Source organism: Nansenia antarctica (assembly GCF_963989245.1).
Source record: "Nansenia antarctica genome assembly, chromosome: 12".
In the NCBI taxonomy this organism is placed as follows: Eukaryota; Metazoa; Chordata; class Actinopteri; order Argentiniformes; family Microstomatidae; genus Nansenia; species Nansenia antarctica.
Genome location: NC_137682.1, coordinates 14,449,801 through 14,463,311, shown reverse-complemented (window position 1 = coordinate 14,463,311; position 13,511 = coordinate 14,449,801). Strand labels below are relative to the sequence as shown.

The following is a 13,511-nucleotide window of genomic DNA, read 5'->3' as shown; positions in this document are numbered from 1 at the left end:
TCCAGAGATGGTCTGTCTGTCATTGGTGTGAACTCTGACCTTCTCCTCGTCCTCGTGGTGTCGTCTCCTCTCCTCTGCAGCAGCCCTGCGGACGTCCTCTCTCTTCCTGTGCTTCTCCATATTCCTGCCTCGCTCCTCTGCACAGCGCTCCAGCTGCTGCTGCACACGGCGCTCCTTATCACGCAGCAGCACTGAGAGATCTATACACACACACACACACACACACACACAGCAGAGGCAAGGATTAAGTGTTCCACTTTAATTAGCTATGTTCATTTTCTGCAAACACACACACAGCTCGGAAATCAGAGAGCAGCAGCAGCTCTGAGCGATCTACACACACACACACACACGCACACACACACACACACACACACATACAGTATATAGTATATATATATATATATATATTACATTGGCACAAACACACACACACACACACACACACAGGCATACACGCAGGCACGCAAACAATTTAGTCAAATTCCAAATACGTGTGTGAGTGTGTGTGTGTGTGTGTATGTGTGTGTGTGCGTGTGTGTGTGTGTGTGTGTGTATGTATGTGTGTGTGTGTGTGTGTGTTCTATTAGTCCCACTGACAGATGACAGACAGACCCCATACAGTCCCTCCAGCTGGAATTACTCATACCCTTCTCTCTCTCCTCTCTTCTCTCTTTCGCTAACTGCATTCTATTCAACCGTGGTGACCCTGTCAAACACAAAGGAGAGAGAGAGAGAGAGAGAGAGAGAGGGAGACAGAGAGAGACAGAGATAGACAGACAGAGAGAGAGAGAGAGAGAGAGAGAGAGGATTGAGTACATAAAGAGGGCAATTATGATGACAAGAGAAACAAGTGTTAGTACCAACGCTACTGTAGCTACCTCTGAGTACCAATGCTATCGTAGCTACCTCTGAGTACCAATGCTACACATCTGGGAGACACATCTGGGAGCTGTCCCTTCAGCCTCCCCTGAACTGTTCCTTCAGAAACCCCGGGTCTGTCCCTACAGCTCCTCAACACCCTACCGACCACAGTCAGGACCCTGGATAGCGGCCCATAGGAATGATGGTCGACAGCCTCTCTATCTGTTCAGGACCAGGGACAGCTCCTCATTACCTGAAGCCTGACCCCAGCCTCAGTGAGACTTACTGCATTTACATTTACATTTGCATTTTTGGCATTTTGCAAAAAAGACATGCATATGGTTCTACGGGCCATCGCCTCTCCTCTCCTCTGCCTCTCCTTAACATAAACATTTCAGGACCCTCCTTTCATGACTTTTCTGTTTTGATATGTGCGTTCTCCCATCCAGTATCCTTACATTTTCAAAATCACATCAGGATAAGCTAGTATAAAGCTATTTTGCTGTTTTTCTGTATAGGAAGCAGGCTAATTTACAAGCGGCCAACTAGTGGTCATTGTGTGTAAATAGCAGCTTGAGCATTGTAAAAAAAAAATGTTTAGTAGGTACGGCTGTTCTAGTGTTAAGTGCTTCTTTGGACTGGAAGTTTCTGTATGCGCTGCCCGAAGCCGCCACAAGTCCAACTCAGGTCTGGCAATCCCCCGCCCAAGTAAGGACAACCTTTATTGGTCTTCTTTAATCATGACTCAGTTTGAGTTCAATGTTCAATAAATGGTTACAAGCGGTACTAGCAGTGATATCATATAATGAAGTGATATCATATAAACGTATGACAGCCTCACATATTATCATGATGAAAATGAACACTGAGAGTGGTTGTTTACCTGCCGGGCTGCTGTGATTGGATGATAGCCGAGAGGGAGACACGTGCCCATCGGTGACTATTCTAGTCCCGGTGATTGAGGGAGGGGTTAGGGAGTCACATTGTAATGACTCATACCCATTGGCTTGGAGGCAAAGAATATAGCATGAAAAACATGTACGCTCAGGTGACACATCCCTGCAAGACCCCTAGCCATGTCTGTGTTTGAGAGGAACACACACGCACACAGATACACTCACTCACACACGCACGCACACACGCACGCACGCACGCACGCACGCACACACACACACACACACACACACACACACACACACACACACGCACCAAAAGCATGTGCACAGACACACACGCACACATACATACACACACACACACACACACACACCACACACACACACACACACACACACACACACACCTATAGGTGACCTCAAGGTCACTCTCTTCATAGTGCCAGAAATCACCATGTCAAACGCTGTAGGGGTCAAAATGTCAGTGTAACCTTTGTCTTGGTGAACCCTTCGAGGGTGACCCTGCTCCTGTGGTGCTGTTTATGTCCATTGACAGTCTGTCAGAGAGACATAAACAACAGACTGCACGGTCCATCGCTCCGTGGATGTGACAGCAGCACGGTGAGTTCCTCTCAAACAGCGTAAGAGCACACGGGTCATTGATGGGTCATCAAACCAGGCCTGTACTTGCAACTCAAGACTGTGTGGTATTGACACTCACACACGGTTTCACTTTCATTAGATATGGAAATGTAGGAAAATGCATGCAGTCAGATCTACCCCACAGGTAAACACATGCAACTTATGTTCAATTGTTAAATCTGTTAAAACAAATTATTGACATGAATTACGTACATAATAATAATATAATACATGCCATTTAGCTGACGCTTTTATCCAAAGCGACTTACATTGCAGTGAGTGCATACATTTCAGTATATATGGTTCCAGCGGGAATCAAACCCACAACCTAAGTATTGTTAGCGCCATGCTCTACCAACTGAGCCACAGAGGACCACATACATTTGACATAGCAACATAATCAAATGGAGGAAAGATAAAACCTCCGTAACAACAGTTAAACTGTATAAGATAGTTGCTACCGAGTGTCATACTATATGCATATACCCCCCCCCCCCCCCTCCCCCTTCCCTGACCCCGTCATCTCACCTGTCACCACTGGACCAGCTGAGATGGAGGACATCATTGTCGGTCCCGCCACTCAGCAGCAGCAGACTGCTCACTTACTATAACGACTGCGGCAGGAACGAACAGAGAGGAGTTTATGCCAAAGAGAGAGAAAGAGAGGAGGGGGGGAGAGAGTGAGAGAGAGAGGGAGGAAGAGAGAGAGAGAGCGAGGGGGAGATAGAGAGAAATGGAGAGAGAGAGAGTTTATGCCAAAGAGAGAGAGAGAGAGGAGGGGGGGAGAGAGTGAGAGAGAGAGAGGGAGGAAGAGAGAGAGAGAGCGAGGGGGAGATAGAGAGAAATGGAGAGAGAGAGTTTATGCCAAAGAGAGAAAGAGAGGAGGGGGGGAGAGAGAGAGAGGGAGGAAGAGAGAGAGAGAGAGAGAGAGGGAGGAAGAGAGAGAGAGAGAGAGTGAGAGGGAGATATAGAAATAGAGAGAGAGAGAGAGAGAGAGCTGAGGGAAAGAGCTGATAGAGGGAAACGGCTGAGGATTTGATTGTTTTCTAGCAGGAATTAATAATTTTTAGTCCCTTCTACTAGATGAACCGCCTCCTTTCGCTTAGGGAATTAGGGTCTCAGTCTCTTGCACGTTTCATCTATTTTTGGCGGTTGTTTGGGTCTGGGAGGGTGCACGTGCCAGGCCATGTACCCTGGGCTGCCTTACGTCATTGCCTTAATGTAAACACATGCATGACGGGTCAGTGGTCTTTCTCTCTGTCTTTTCACACACACACACACGCATGCATGCACGCACGCACACACACACACACACACACTTGCTCAGCCTTGGACTATAGGCCTACACTAAAAACAGAGCCTAGGGTGCTTTTCAGTAGAAATAGAATGGAACCAGCAGAGCACAGCTCTGAGAAACATCTATGTGGAGGGAAATGTATGTTTATGGTTGTCTAAAAAAAATTGGTCTACATGTGTGCACGTGCTTTCCTGTGTGCATTGATTTTCTAATCACATTAGGCTTCAGCTGAGGGTAACTAGAGCTATTACGTGGATGATGATGCACGGAAGACGAGAAAGACACGAGAAAAGAACAAGACAGCTGAAGAAGGACGAATACTGGTAATAGATTAATTCAAATGCGATTTTCCGGATCCTTCAGAGGAGGCTATTGTTTTGAAGCAGTCCGATTATGCTTTCGTTTAGTCTCTTATCTCTCCTGAGGCACAGCAATCTCAACCCCCCCCCCCCCCGCCCCCCCTCCATCCCCCAACGGCACCAAATCTCTCCCACTGGAGGTTTAACTGGGCCGAGAAAAGAAGCAGGAGAGCTGCGCGTCATGAGAAGGAATATGTTTGGTGTGCTTTCTTGGCCAGGTTCCTGCTCGAAAAATAGATTTTAATCTCAAGGGACCTCCTCGTTAAATAAAGGTTAAATAAAAATAACATTAATAAAATGTGCCACAGAGATGTGTGATTTGGCCTGTGAGACGTGTATTCTGGGATATATCTTCTTCTGTTGCCCCTAGAATAGACAATCAACTGCTGGAAAATAGGTGCTCTTTTCACAGTTGGCAGAGACATTTGCCCAGCGCTAGTCTCACGTAGCCATACCTCCAAATCGCATTGTTCTCATGCCTCTTTGGGAGCGATGGGAGAATGTGCTCTCAATTTCATTGGATGTTACAATCGAAGCACCCTCCCCAATATGTCTGAAGAACAGTTGGTTGCTGTTATGTGTGTCATCTTTTCTGATGGGGTAGTACCGGCAGAGAGCAACATTGAACACTTGCAACATTGAAGAAAACCTGAAAGAACTGTTTTTTTTTTTTTTTTTAGCTCTGCCCAAGCAAGGCATTTGATTGGTTTAACATGTCAGAAGACATCCCTCATTTCTAAAGGGTTTCCAGGACTTAGGAGTTAGTAGGGGTTCTTTCTTGACATGGTGCCACTGTAGTAGAGTCCATGATCATGGGTCAGCTAGTGTTTTTCCATCGAATGGACTTGGCCATGGTAAGCTGATCCTAGAACTGTGCATATGCAACTTCAACCTGGAGCACCCCAACACAATAATGTACTGCGGTTTAGAAAGGGTTCGGCCATGGCTTAGTAGCACCACCTAGTGACAGTAACAGGTATCTATCTATCTTCAGGAACGCAAAAGCAGTGTGGAATCGCAAGTGTCACTGTTTAGTAAGTGTAGCATTTCAGTCAAAGACCTTCCTCATGCTTGAGGTCTGAAGGTCTTTGACTGAAACATTGCACTTAAAAAGTCACTGAATGGCAATTGTCAAAAAGATAATCTCAATTCAATGGAATTACGTTCTTTATTGGAAATCCCTATATTCAGCCTTCAGAAAGCATAGTACATTAGTTACTTTAGAGAATCACAAATACTCACTGTGGCATTAGAAACAGTAGAGGCTTGTAGCCTGTATAAAACACACTGCGTCGTCTCACGACCACAGAGTTAGGTGATGAAGACAACATGGAAAACAACAGACAAAAAACACATACAGGAAAACAATAGAAAAATACAGATTGACTTTGAAAAGGGAGGGGGGGGGGGCTTAATTAGATCAGACCAATACAATACAAAACAAACAAACAAAGCAACAAACTGCAATGTCAACATCAGAATACTTCATAGAATTAAAAACAAAAGAAACATTGCCAAAAGACAGAGGCATCGAGGGGTATTTTTTTTCATAATCAATAAACATGTTTTGCCTATCTACACTATAAAAAGAGCTCTTTCGAACTAGAACTTACAATGATACAGACTGCCAGACCAAACATAAAATGGTTAATCGTTTTATTGCGAATCTAGAGATTCTGTACTAAAATTCCAATGTGTGAAATCGGTATAAATACATTAAGAAGATGACACAGAGTCTCTGTGAATGAAATGGTGCAACTGTTGTATCAGGGAGAGAGGGAGAGTTGACCCTCTTTGAAATGTGTGTGTGTCTGCAGGGAAGGGCGGAGACAGCAACTCCAGTATGGGAAACCCAAGTCCTGTGCAGTATTCCGGAGCAGAGGTAAAGATCCCACCTTCCCCTCTGGCAGAAGGTGCTTAGATCTGGAAGAGGATGAGAGGAGGAAGGGACGCATTTAAAACCAACATCATTTGCCAGCTCTCCAGCTGATCACTCCTTTTTTATTTTTTTATTCTCAGCCTACTTTTATTCTTTTTATTTTTGTCTTGTATGTTTTTTTTTTTGTAATCAAAACATATTTCAAAACAGTACACATGAAAAACTCACAATTACAACAGTAAATAAAATAAGTGTCTGTCCTGACTTTTTTTCTTTATCTTACACACACCCCCCCCCCCCCCCCCCCCCGCAACATAAACACACAAGTAACTGTTGTCTTGTATGTTAATATCAAAGGACCATGTTGGAAATAAATTCCTTCCACACTTGGATTAGTCATCCCTTGGATTACTGTTTTTACTCGATCCATGAATAAACTCACTCACTCGTCGACAAAACACTGATGCGAGTCATTACAAAGATTTTCTAATTTTATCTGAGAGACCCCGCACATAAAAAATCATGGATTGAACAGTTTTGATCGTATTATGTGTGGTGTGCTCCGATATTCCCAATACAGCACACCACATACATAAAGATCAGATCTACGACAGTCTAGAGTCTCGTCTATGGAGCTATTTCAGTGCCAGCAGAAATTGAATTGTATTTGACAGATTGAATTGAATATGAGCACAAATTGAATTGTATTAGACAGATCTGAATTGTATTTGACAGATTGAATTGAATCTGAGCACAAACTGAATTGTATTTGACAGATTGAATTGTATTCAATTCAGTTTTCATTATTTTAATTCAGTTTTCAAATTCAGTTTCTCTAAATACAATTCGGTTTTTCTCCAAATACAATTCAGTTCTCAAAATACAATACAGTTTTTCTCAAAATACAATTCAGTTTTAGAGGCACTCATCCGGGGACTCTGGGCTAGGTAGAATAATAGAGCACCGATTCTAACTCCCATCCCTCCCATCCGAATTCATAAGAGCAACGCATCCGGGTACTTTTGCTCTCCCGTCATGTCCACGCCCCTTTTTACACTCAGAAGTGTAGAAGTTTGACTGGTGGTCAATGGAAATTTCTGGTCTTTGCTACTTTAATCCGATAAAATAAGAAAACCTCAGTGCTTTTTATATATTAGGAGCCCAAATCCGATGGCCAGTTAGGCAAACTATTATATAGTGTCGTTGCCGATCAATGATCGACTTCGTTATATAGAGAAAATTAATGAAATAGGGGTTGATTCATCAGAGCAGTCATACGTCATCTCCCTGTCATCAGGGATTTGTAGTTCTTCATTTGATTTGCCGTGTAAATCCCCAGATGAAATAGCTCCATACTCGTCCCCCAAGCCAGAAATCTCACGTGATCAGGGTAGTAGTACCCTGACTGACCTGTAGAGGCAGCCATGTGCGAGAGGGCAAATCAATTCCCGAAGAACGAAAAGAAGACGACGCGTCAGTCAGCTCGCTTCTTGATTGGCTACATTCCATTCCACGTCACAATCTGACTCGGGAGTCGCCCCACATACAAGAGGATTTGTGACCGTAAATATTGAACATGTTTAATATTTACGATCGTCGGGCCAGACCATTTTCCGAGCAGATTGTCTGGAGAAAAGACTCTTAAAACACCACACGATAATCTTGTAGGATAATCGTTAGAGCGTTTGCTGTCCTTGGTCGGAATCGGGCCAAAATCAGCCAGATTATGTTTGTGTGTGTACCAGGGTTTACCCTTGATCACTGCAACAGACACATCTCGCCACTGAAAGCAATGCGTTTCGTTGTGTAGCCTAGGCCTCAGACAGCAAAGAAACTCAATGGCATCTGCATCATTCTAAACACCTTCCTAAAGACTCACTAGGAAATCCGTAACTACAATCCCCAGGGAGCACTTACATCATCAATGTCCTCCTCATCATCGCCGATGTCATCAAACTGAATGTCCTCGTCGTCTCCAGCGCCGAAGTTGTCTGTCTCATTGATTTTGGCTGGAGGGGGGAGGGAGGGGTTAGACAGAATACAAGATAGTATTCACAAAACAATTCAACAAGGTTAGAGAGGTGCCGTCTCGCCTCAGGGCCCGGCAAGTGTGACTCACCGTGCTCCGGTAGCTCTCCGTAAGCTTTCAGACTTCGGGCTTCATCCGCGTTGTACTTCAGGATGACGTCAGCTTTTTGGTCCTGTACGGGAGAGAGAGAAAGAGAAAGAAGAGGTACAGTTAGGTCCATATATACTTGGACTACGACAGAGTCTTGGCTACAGTTAGCTCAGCTTTAATTTGAGGGTATTCACATCCAAATTGAAGGAAGGGTTTAGGAATTACAGCTCTTTAGTATGTAGCTCCCTCTTTTTCGAGGCACCAAAAGTAATTGGACAATTGACTCAAAAGCTGTTTCATGGGCCAGTGTGGGCTATTCCTTCGTTATTTCTTTATCAATTAAACAGGGAAAAGGTCTGAGTTGATTCCAAGTGAGGCATTTGCATTTGGAAGCTGTTGCTGTGAATGCACAACATGCAGTCAACAGAGCTCTCAATGCAAGTGAAACAGGCCAAATCAACAGCTTGGTACATTCTGAAAAATAATGATGAGCTCAGCACCACAAAAAGCCAGCCAGGTGAACAGTCTCCAGGAGGCATATCATTATCCAAGTGTACCATAAAGAGAAGACTTCACGAGAGCAAATACAGAGGGTTCAGCACAAGGTGCAAGCCATTCATAAGCGTCAAGAATAGAAAGGCAGCTTAGACTTCTAATATAAAAACAACAACAACAACAAAAAACAGCCCAGTTCAGGAAAACAGCATTCTTTGGACAAGATCAACCTGTACCAGAATGATGGAAGGAAAAAAATATGGAGAAGGCTTGGAAAGGCTCATGATCCAAAGCATCACATCATCTGTCTCAACAAGGTGGAGGCAGTGTGATGGCATGGGCTTGCCTGGCTTCCAGTGGCACTGGATCACTAGAGATTATTGATGTGCCAGAAGACAGAAGCAGACAGATTAATTCTGAAGTGTTTAGGGATATACTGTCTGCTCAAATTCCAGCCAAATTCAACAAAGTTTATTGGATGGTGCTTCACAGTACAGATGGACAATGACCCAAAACATACTGCATAAGCAACCCAGGAGTCTTTTAAGGCAAAGAAGTGGAATATTCTGCAATGGCCGAGTCAATCACCTGATCTCAACCCGAACAAGCATTTCACTTGCTGGTGAAAGACAAAACTAAAGGCAGAAAGACCCACGAACAAACAACAACTGAAGACAGCTGCAGTAAAGGCCTGGCAAAGCATCACAAAGAGGGAAACCCAGCATTTGGTGATGTCCATGGGTTTCAGGCAGTCATTGCCTGCAAAGGATCCGACAAAGTATTAAAAATAGTGCTGTCAATCGAATTTTTGTTTTTCGATTGTCAATCACAATAATAGGCTGTGATAAATCATGATTAATCACAAAGCACATGCGTGGTGTTGGAATAAAGAAATGTAGCCTATGCCAAAGTGGTTAGAGGAATAAGAGTTTTGTTTCTCTTTATTATAACATCTCCTAGTTTTGATGATTGCTGAATAAGATTAGAATCTCTTAATTTGCAGAGTAAAAAAGTCTCAAGCTATGCAGTCAGAATTGCATTTAACTGCCAAACCTCAGACTGCACTGATACACTGCACCTGCCTGTTCTTGCCTGAATTCTAGTCGGTTGAAACAAGCCCTATCGGAAGTAACTGGGAAAGACGTTGTTTCCACCTGGTCTCGAACTGGGGACTTCGGGAAAGGTTACTCTGAAACTCCCATAACTTTTCCCCATTCATCGTCATGGTAGACCGTACTACCATACTATAATGTATTATATCTTCGACCACTGGTTGATTTTGTGGCGCTGTTCTGACTTTCAGTACTTCAGCTAGTGGAGAAGTAGTCTCCGAAGACTAGAAGAAGTCTGACAAATGGCTTGCTTTCAGACTGTAATTTGGCCGATTACATTTCTTACAATACTTTTATTCAACCCCTTGAAACCTGACAGTCTGCACTTCAATTGCATCTTTATTGTTTCATTTCAAATCCATTGTGGTGGCGTACAGAGCCATAATTAGAATAGAAATTGTGTCACTGTGCAAATATTTCCGGACCTAACTGTATCAAACTCAATTCCTAGAGGGCCACAATATCTCAGTGTTTGCATTACTTAGTTTGAGTCAGTTGTCTGATTTACACCTGGGAAACCAGTTATATGTGGACTTTGTATAAAGTAAGGGAAAAGTAAGGGAAAAAATAAAATTCATGAACACTGCAGTCCACAAGGACTGGATCAATCCATGTCTGTGTGCCACTGTGGCCATGTAAGACTCCAGACAGAAGCAGTCATCTCAACTACATCATACTTGGTCTCGTGGGGCTCAGATGACAGAGCATTGTGCTAGCAAGACTTAGATTGTGATTTTGCTTCCTGTTGGAACCACATATACAATACACTTTTATTTTCTAATGTAATTTTATAAATCACTGAACTTTACGTCACTTACGAAAAAAAGCATCTACTTAATGGCATATAACTCCAAACCCCCACAACCACGCTGTCCCCAACAACCATCTACAACTACATTATATATGGAATCTGTGATGAGTCACACACCTGATAATCTCTCAATCCCACCAGAATGATGTCTGACGTATTAATCCACACCTGGGATGGGGAAAGGAGAAAGAGTGAGAACAATGTGACAATCCTGCTTTTAATGAATTCATATTAATATAAAATATTTAAAAACACAGGGACCCCTCTCTTAGACCCTCCAGGCCTTCGTAGACAGAGCCCATCCTACATTACAACTATGGCAGCTGACAATGTATTGGGAAAGTGTTGAGTCAGCGTGCCGTGTAGGTCTTTCCCTGTGTATCAAAGTGAGGCGGACACACAAGAGGGGACGTCCCTACCTTTTTCCGGAGTTTTCCTCTGATGTGGCAGAGTCGTTTGACTGAATCAAAGCACATGGCTTCCAACCGCCCGTTCCCCAGCATCTTAAGCACCTGAGCATATTCTAGAACACAGGGAACAGGGGTATACATATGAATATTCAGCATTATAGACTCAATCAACCAGATATTCTACAGCACAAGAAAGAAGAAGAGGGATGCATGGAATGGACTATTTGCTCATTCCATTCTATGGCAATTCTAAAACGGGGGGGGGGATTCCATTTCTATTGTAGAACCTGGGACAAAGAGGGGAGGACAGATCCAGGCTCACTCCATCTCTATAGGGAGGACATCCACTGCATAGTCTGAAACATTCTAATATTCTAACCCAGACAGCAAAGCATTCTAGAACACTAGAACCAAAGCAGAAAGGGGAGGTTTGGACACCAAACGCCATGTCCAGTGCAGTTGTAGCATTGAATCCAACCATTCCCACTACCCCAGCACTCACCCTGACCATCCTCTTTGAACACCAGCTCTCTCTTCTCAGACTCATTTTCATTCTTGCCTCGTCTGCGGTTCTTTCCTCCCTTACCTGGAAAGAGGGGAGAGAATCAGAGGTTACGTTAGTCTTCCCAAGTGATTGAATTTGATCGTTGCTGTGTCCTGTTAATAAGTCAGTACAGATATACAGTATAGCTACAGCCTGTCAACAACTAAAAGGACAGTAGTCAGTACCCAAACGTACTATTGAACTTCAATGCTAACACTGCAAGACGAACAGATGTCTTAACTTGAGGAAAATTAGCTATAGATGCTATATAATATGCATTACTTTAACAGCTTACATAGAGTAGAAATAGCTAGCTATCAAAGCTTTAATTAATGACATCTAAAAGTTACCCAACGCCTATACCAAAGAGACAACCCGGGCTATACCTACTTACTTACTCAGGGTTCCCACAGAGACATCACATTCAAGCACCTTTCAAGTTACTTTCAAAACTCAATTCCCTCAAATCCAAGGACCCAACTCGGCATAGTTTGAGACAGAACTAGATGAGAATGTATATAATAACAGGAACTATCCGCTCACAGACAACAATTAAAAAGAGAGGCTTGAATGTGTAGAACACTAGATGGTCTCCGGCCTTCTCTACCACAGCACAGCAAAACAACACATTGTGAAATGTGTGAAAAGTAAAGCAATACAGAGACTTAAAACCTTTAAGACCTTGATTTTTTTTTCTCTCTCAAATTCACAAACGTTCAAGGATTTCAAGGACCCGTGGGAACCCTGCTTACTTATCAACAACATGCCATGATGACACACGACTGACACTTGAATGAATGGTCTTTATTGTCATTAATACAGTACAGGTACCATACAACGAAATTTAGGAGGGGGGGCTCCCCTGGTGCTAGGAAAAAAATACTAAAAACAAGAAGGGAAAAGAGCTGGTTTACATAAATAAAGGCTATATACACTATCCACTATACTATACTATACAAATAAAACACTATGCTGTACTCTATGCTATGCTATAAATATCCTAACATTTCCTATCTCTGAACCTTAAGGGTTGTCATATTGCACATAGTGTTATTGCACATTCATTTAAAGTGTCGCAGTTTGCAGGTTTGAAATGTTCATTGCACTTGATTACAATCTAGTAGCTGCCATCAAATTGTCTAGATTAACGGGACATCGCAGCTGTTTCCTCGATGTAGATCTGTATAACTAGCTAGCAGTTATATCCAGTTGAATCGTGTCACGTGTTCCAGCATGTTGTTGATAGCTAGCTTACTGTAAGTCCATGGCCTCACGGTACCTCGCAATGCGACACATTCTGGAGAAAAAACAAGTCTTTTGATTACACCTTACCTTTATTTTTGGGCATATTCTCAACAACTCAGACAAGTCTCCTTGTTCCCTGTAGATGTGGTGTGTTACTCCTTTTGATGAAAGAACAATGTTTCTGAAAGAAAAAGCGACCGAACTCAACCTGAAAACCACCTCACTGTTGATGTTGAACCGGCGTACGCATGCGCAAGTTATGTCGTTCAACATTTTAAAAACTTTATTCACACAGGTCCAACAACAAACACACGCGCGGATTCAGAGCCACTGAACCCAAATACAATGCAGTTGCTCACTCACATGCTTGAAATCGTGAAAGTATTTTTTGCTAAACAATCCCTGTATTCTCAAATGTTTTATATGTGAACGATCCGAGAATAAAATAAATAATATAATATTATTATAATTATATAAATAATGCCTGGGTGGGTCCGTCAGAAACACTCCGCGACAGCAGGTGGCGCTAACGCCGGTCTCTCCTGCAGAACTGCATGGAAGTTGAAACAGAAGAGACAGACAGGCTATTTGAGCAAACACATGATGAAATGTTTAGTTCGGTGTGAAACATTAGTATAATCGATTCTATACCGGTTCAGACATATAGCTGAACTCGTCACCGTTCGGACTAATTAGCCAATAAACGAGAAAGAGGAAAAAACAACTGCGGATATTCAATATCTTCACAGTAAGATTAGATAGCATAGCTTCAATGCTAATCTAGCCTAGCTGCAGAGAGCTTCTTGTTGGACTCATCAGTTTTAAAACATCTTGATCA

At 43.0% G+C, this 13,511-nt stretch overlaps 1 protein-coding gene across 1 annotated transcript; it reads right to left on the bottom strand.

Moving 5' to 3' along the window:
* Positions 1-5,213: 5,213 nt before the first annotated feature.
* On the bottom strand, positions 5,214-12,893 carry LOC308168643 (eukaryotic translation initiation factor 1A, X-chromosomal-like). Its single transcript, XM_080543246.1, has 7 exons — positions 12,761-12,893; positions 11,387-11,470; positions 10,894-10,997; positions 10,592-10,642; positions 8,057-8,138; positions 7,855-7,946; positions 5,214-5,981 (listed from the first exon to the last, which is right to left on the bottom strand). Exons 1-7 carry the CDS (start codon positions 12,774-12,776, stop codon positions 5,976-5,978), a joined length of 435 nt encoding a protein of 144 aa, XP_080399372.1. The 5' UTR covers positions 12,777-12,893; the 3' UTR covers positions 5,214-5,975.
* Positions 12,894-13,511: the final 618 nt, after the last annotated feature.

Bases quoted from the DNA above. Each gene is read 5' to 3' on its own strand.
- LOC308168643 (XM_080543246.1), bottom strand. The intron at 10,998-11,386 runs GTGAGTGCTGGG...CCTGTGTTCTAG, and splicing joins GTTCAAAGAGGATGGTCAGG to AATATGCTCAGGTGCTTAAG. The intron at 10,643-10,893 runs GTAGGGACGTCC...TCCCCATCCCAG, and splicing joins GAGGAAAACTCCGGAAAAAG to GTGTGGATTAATACGTCAGA.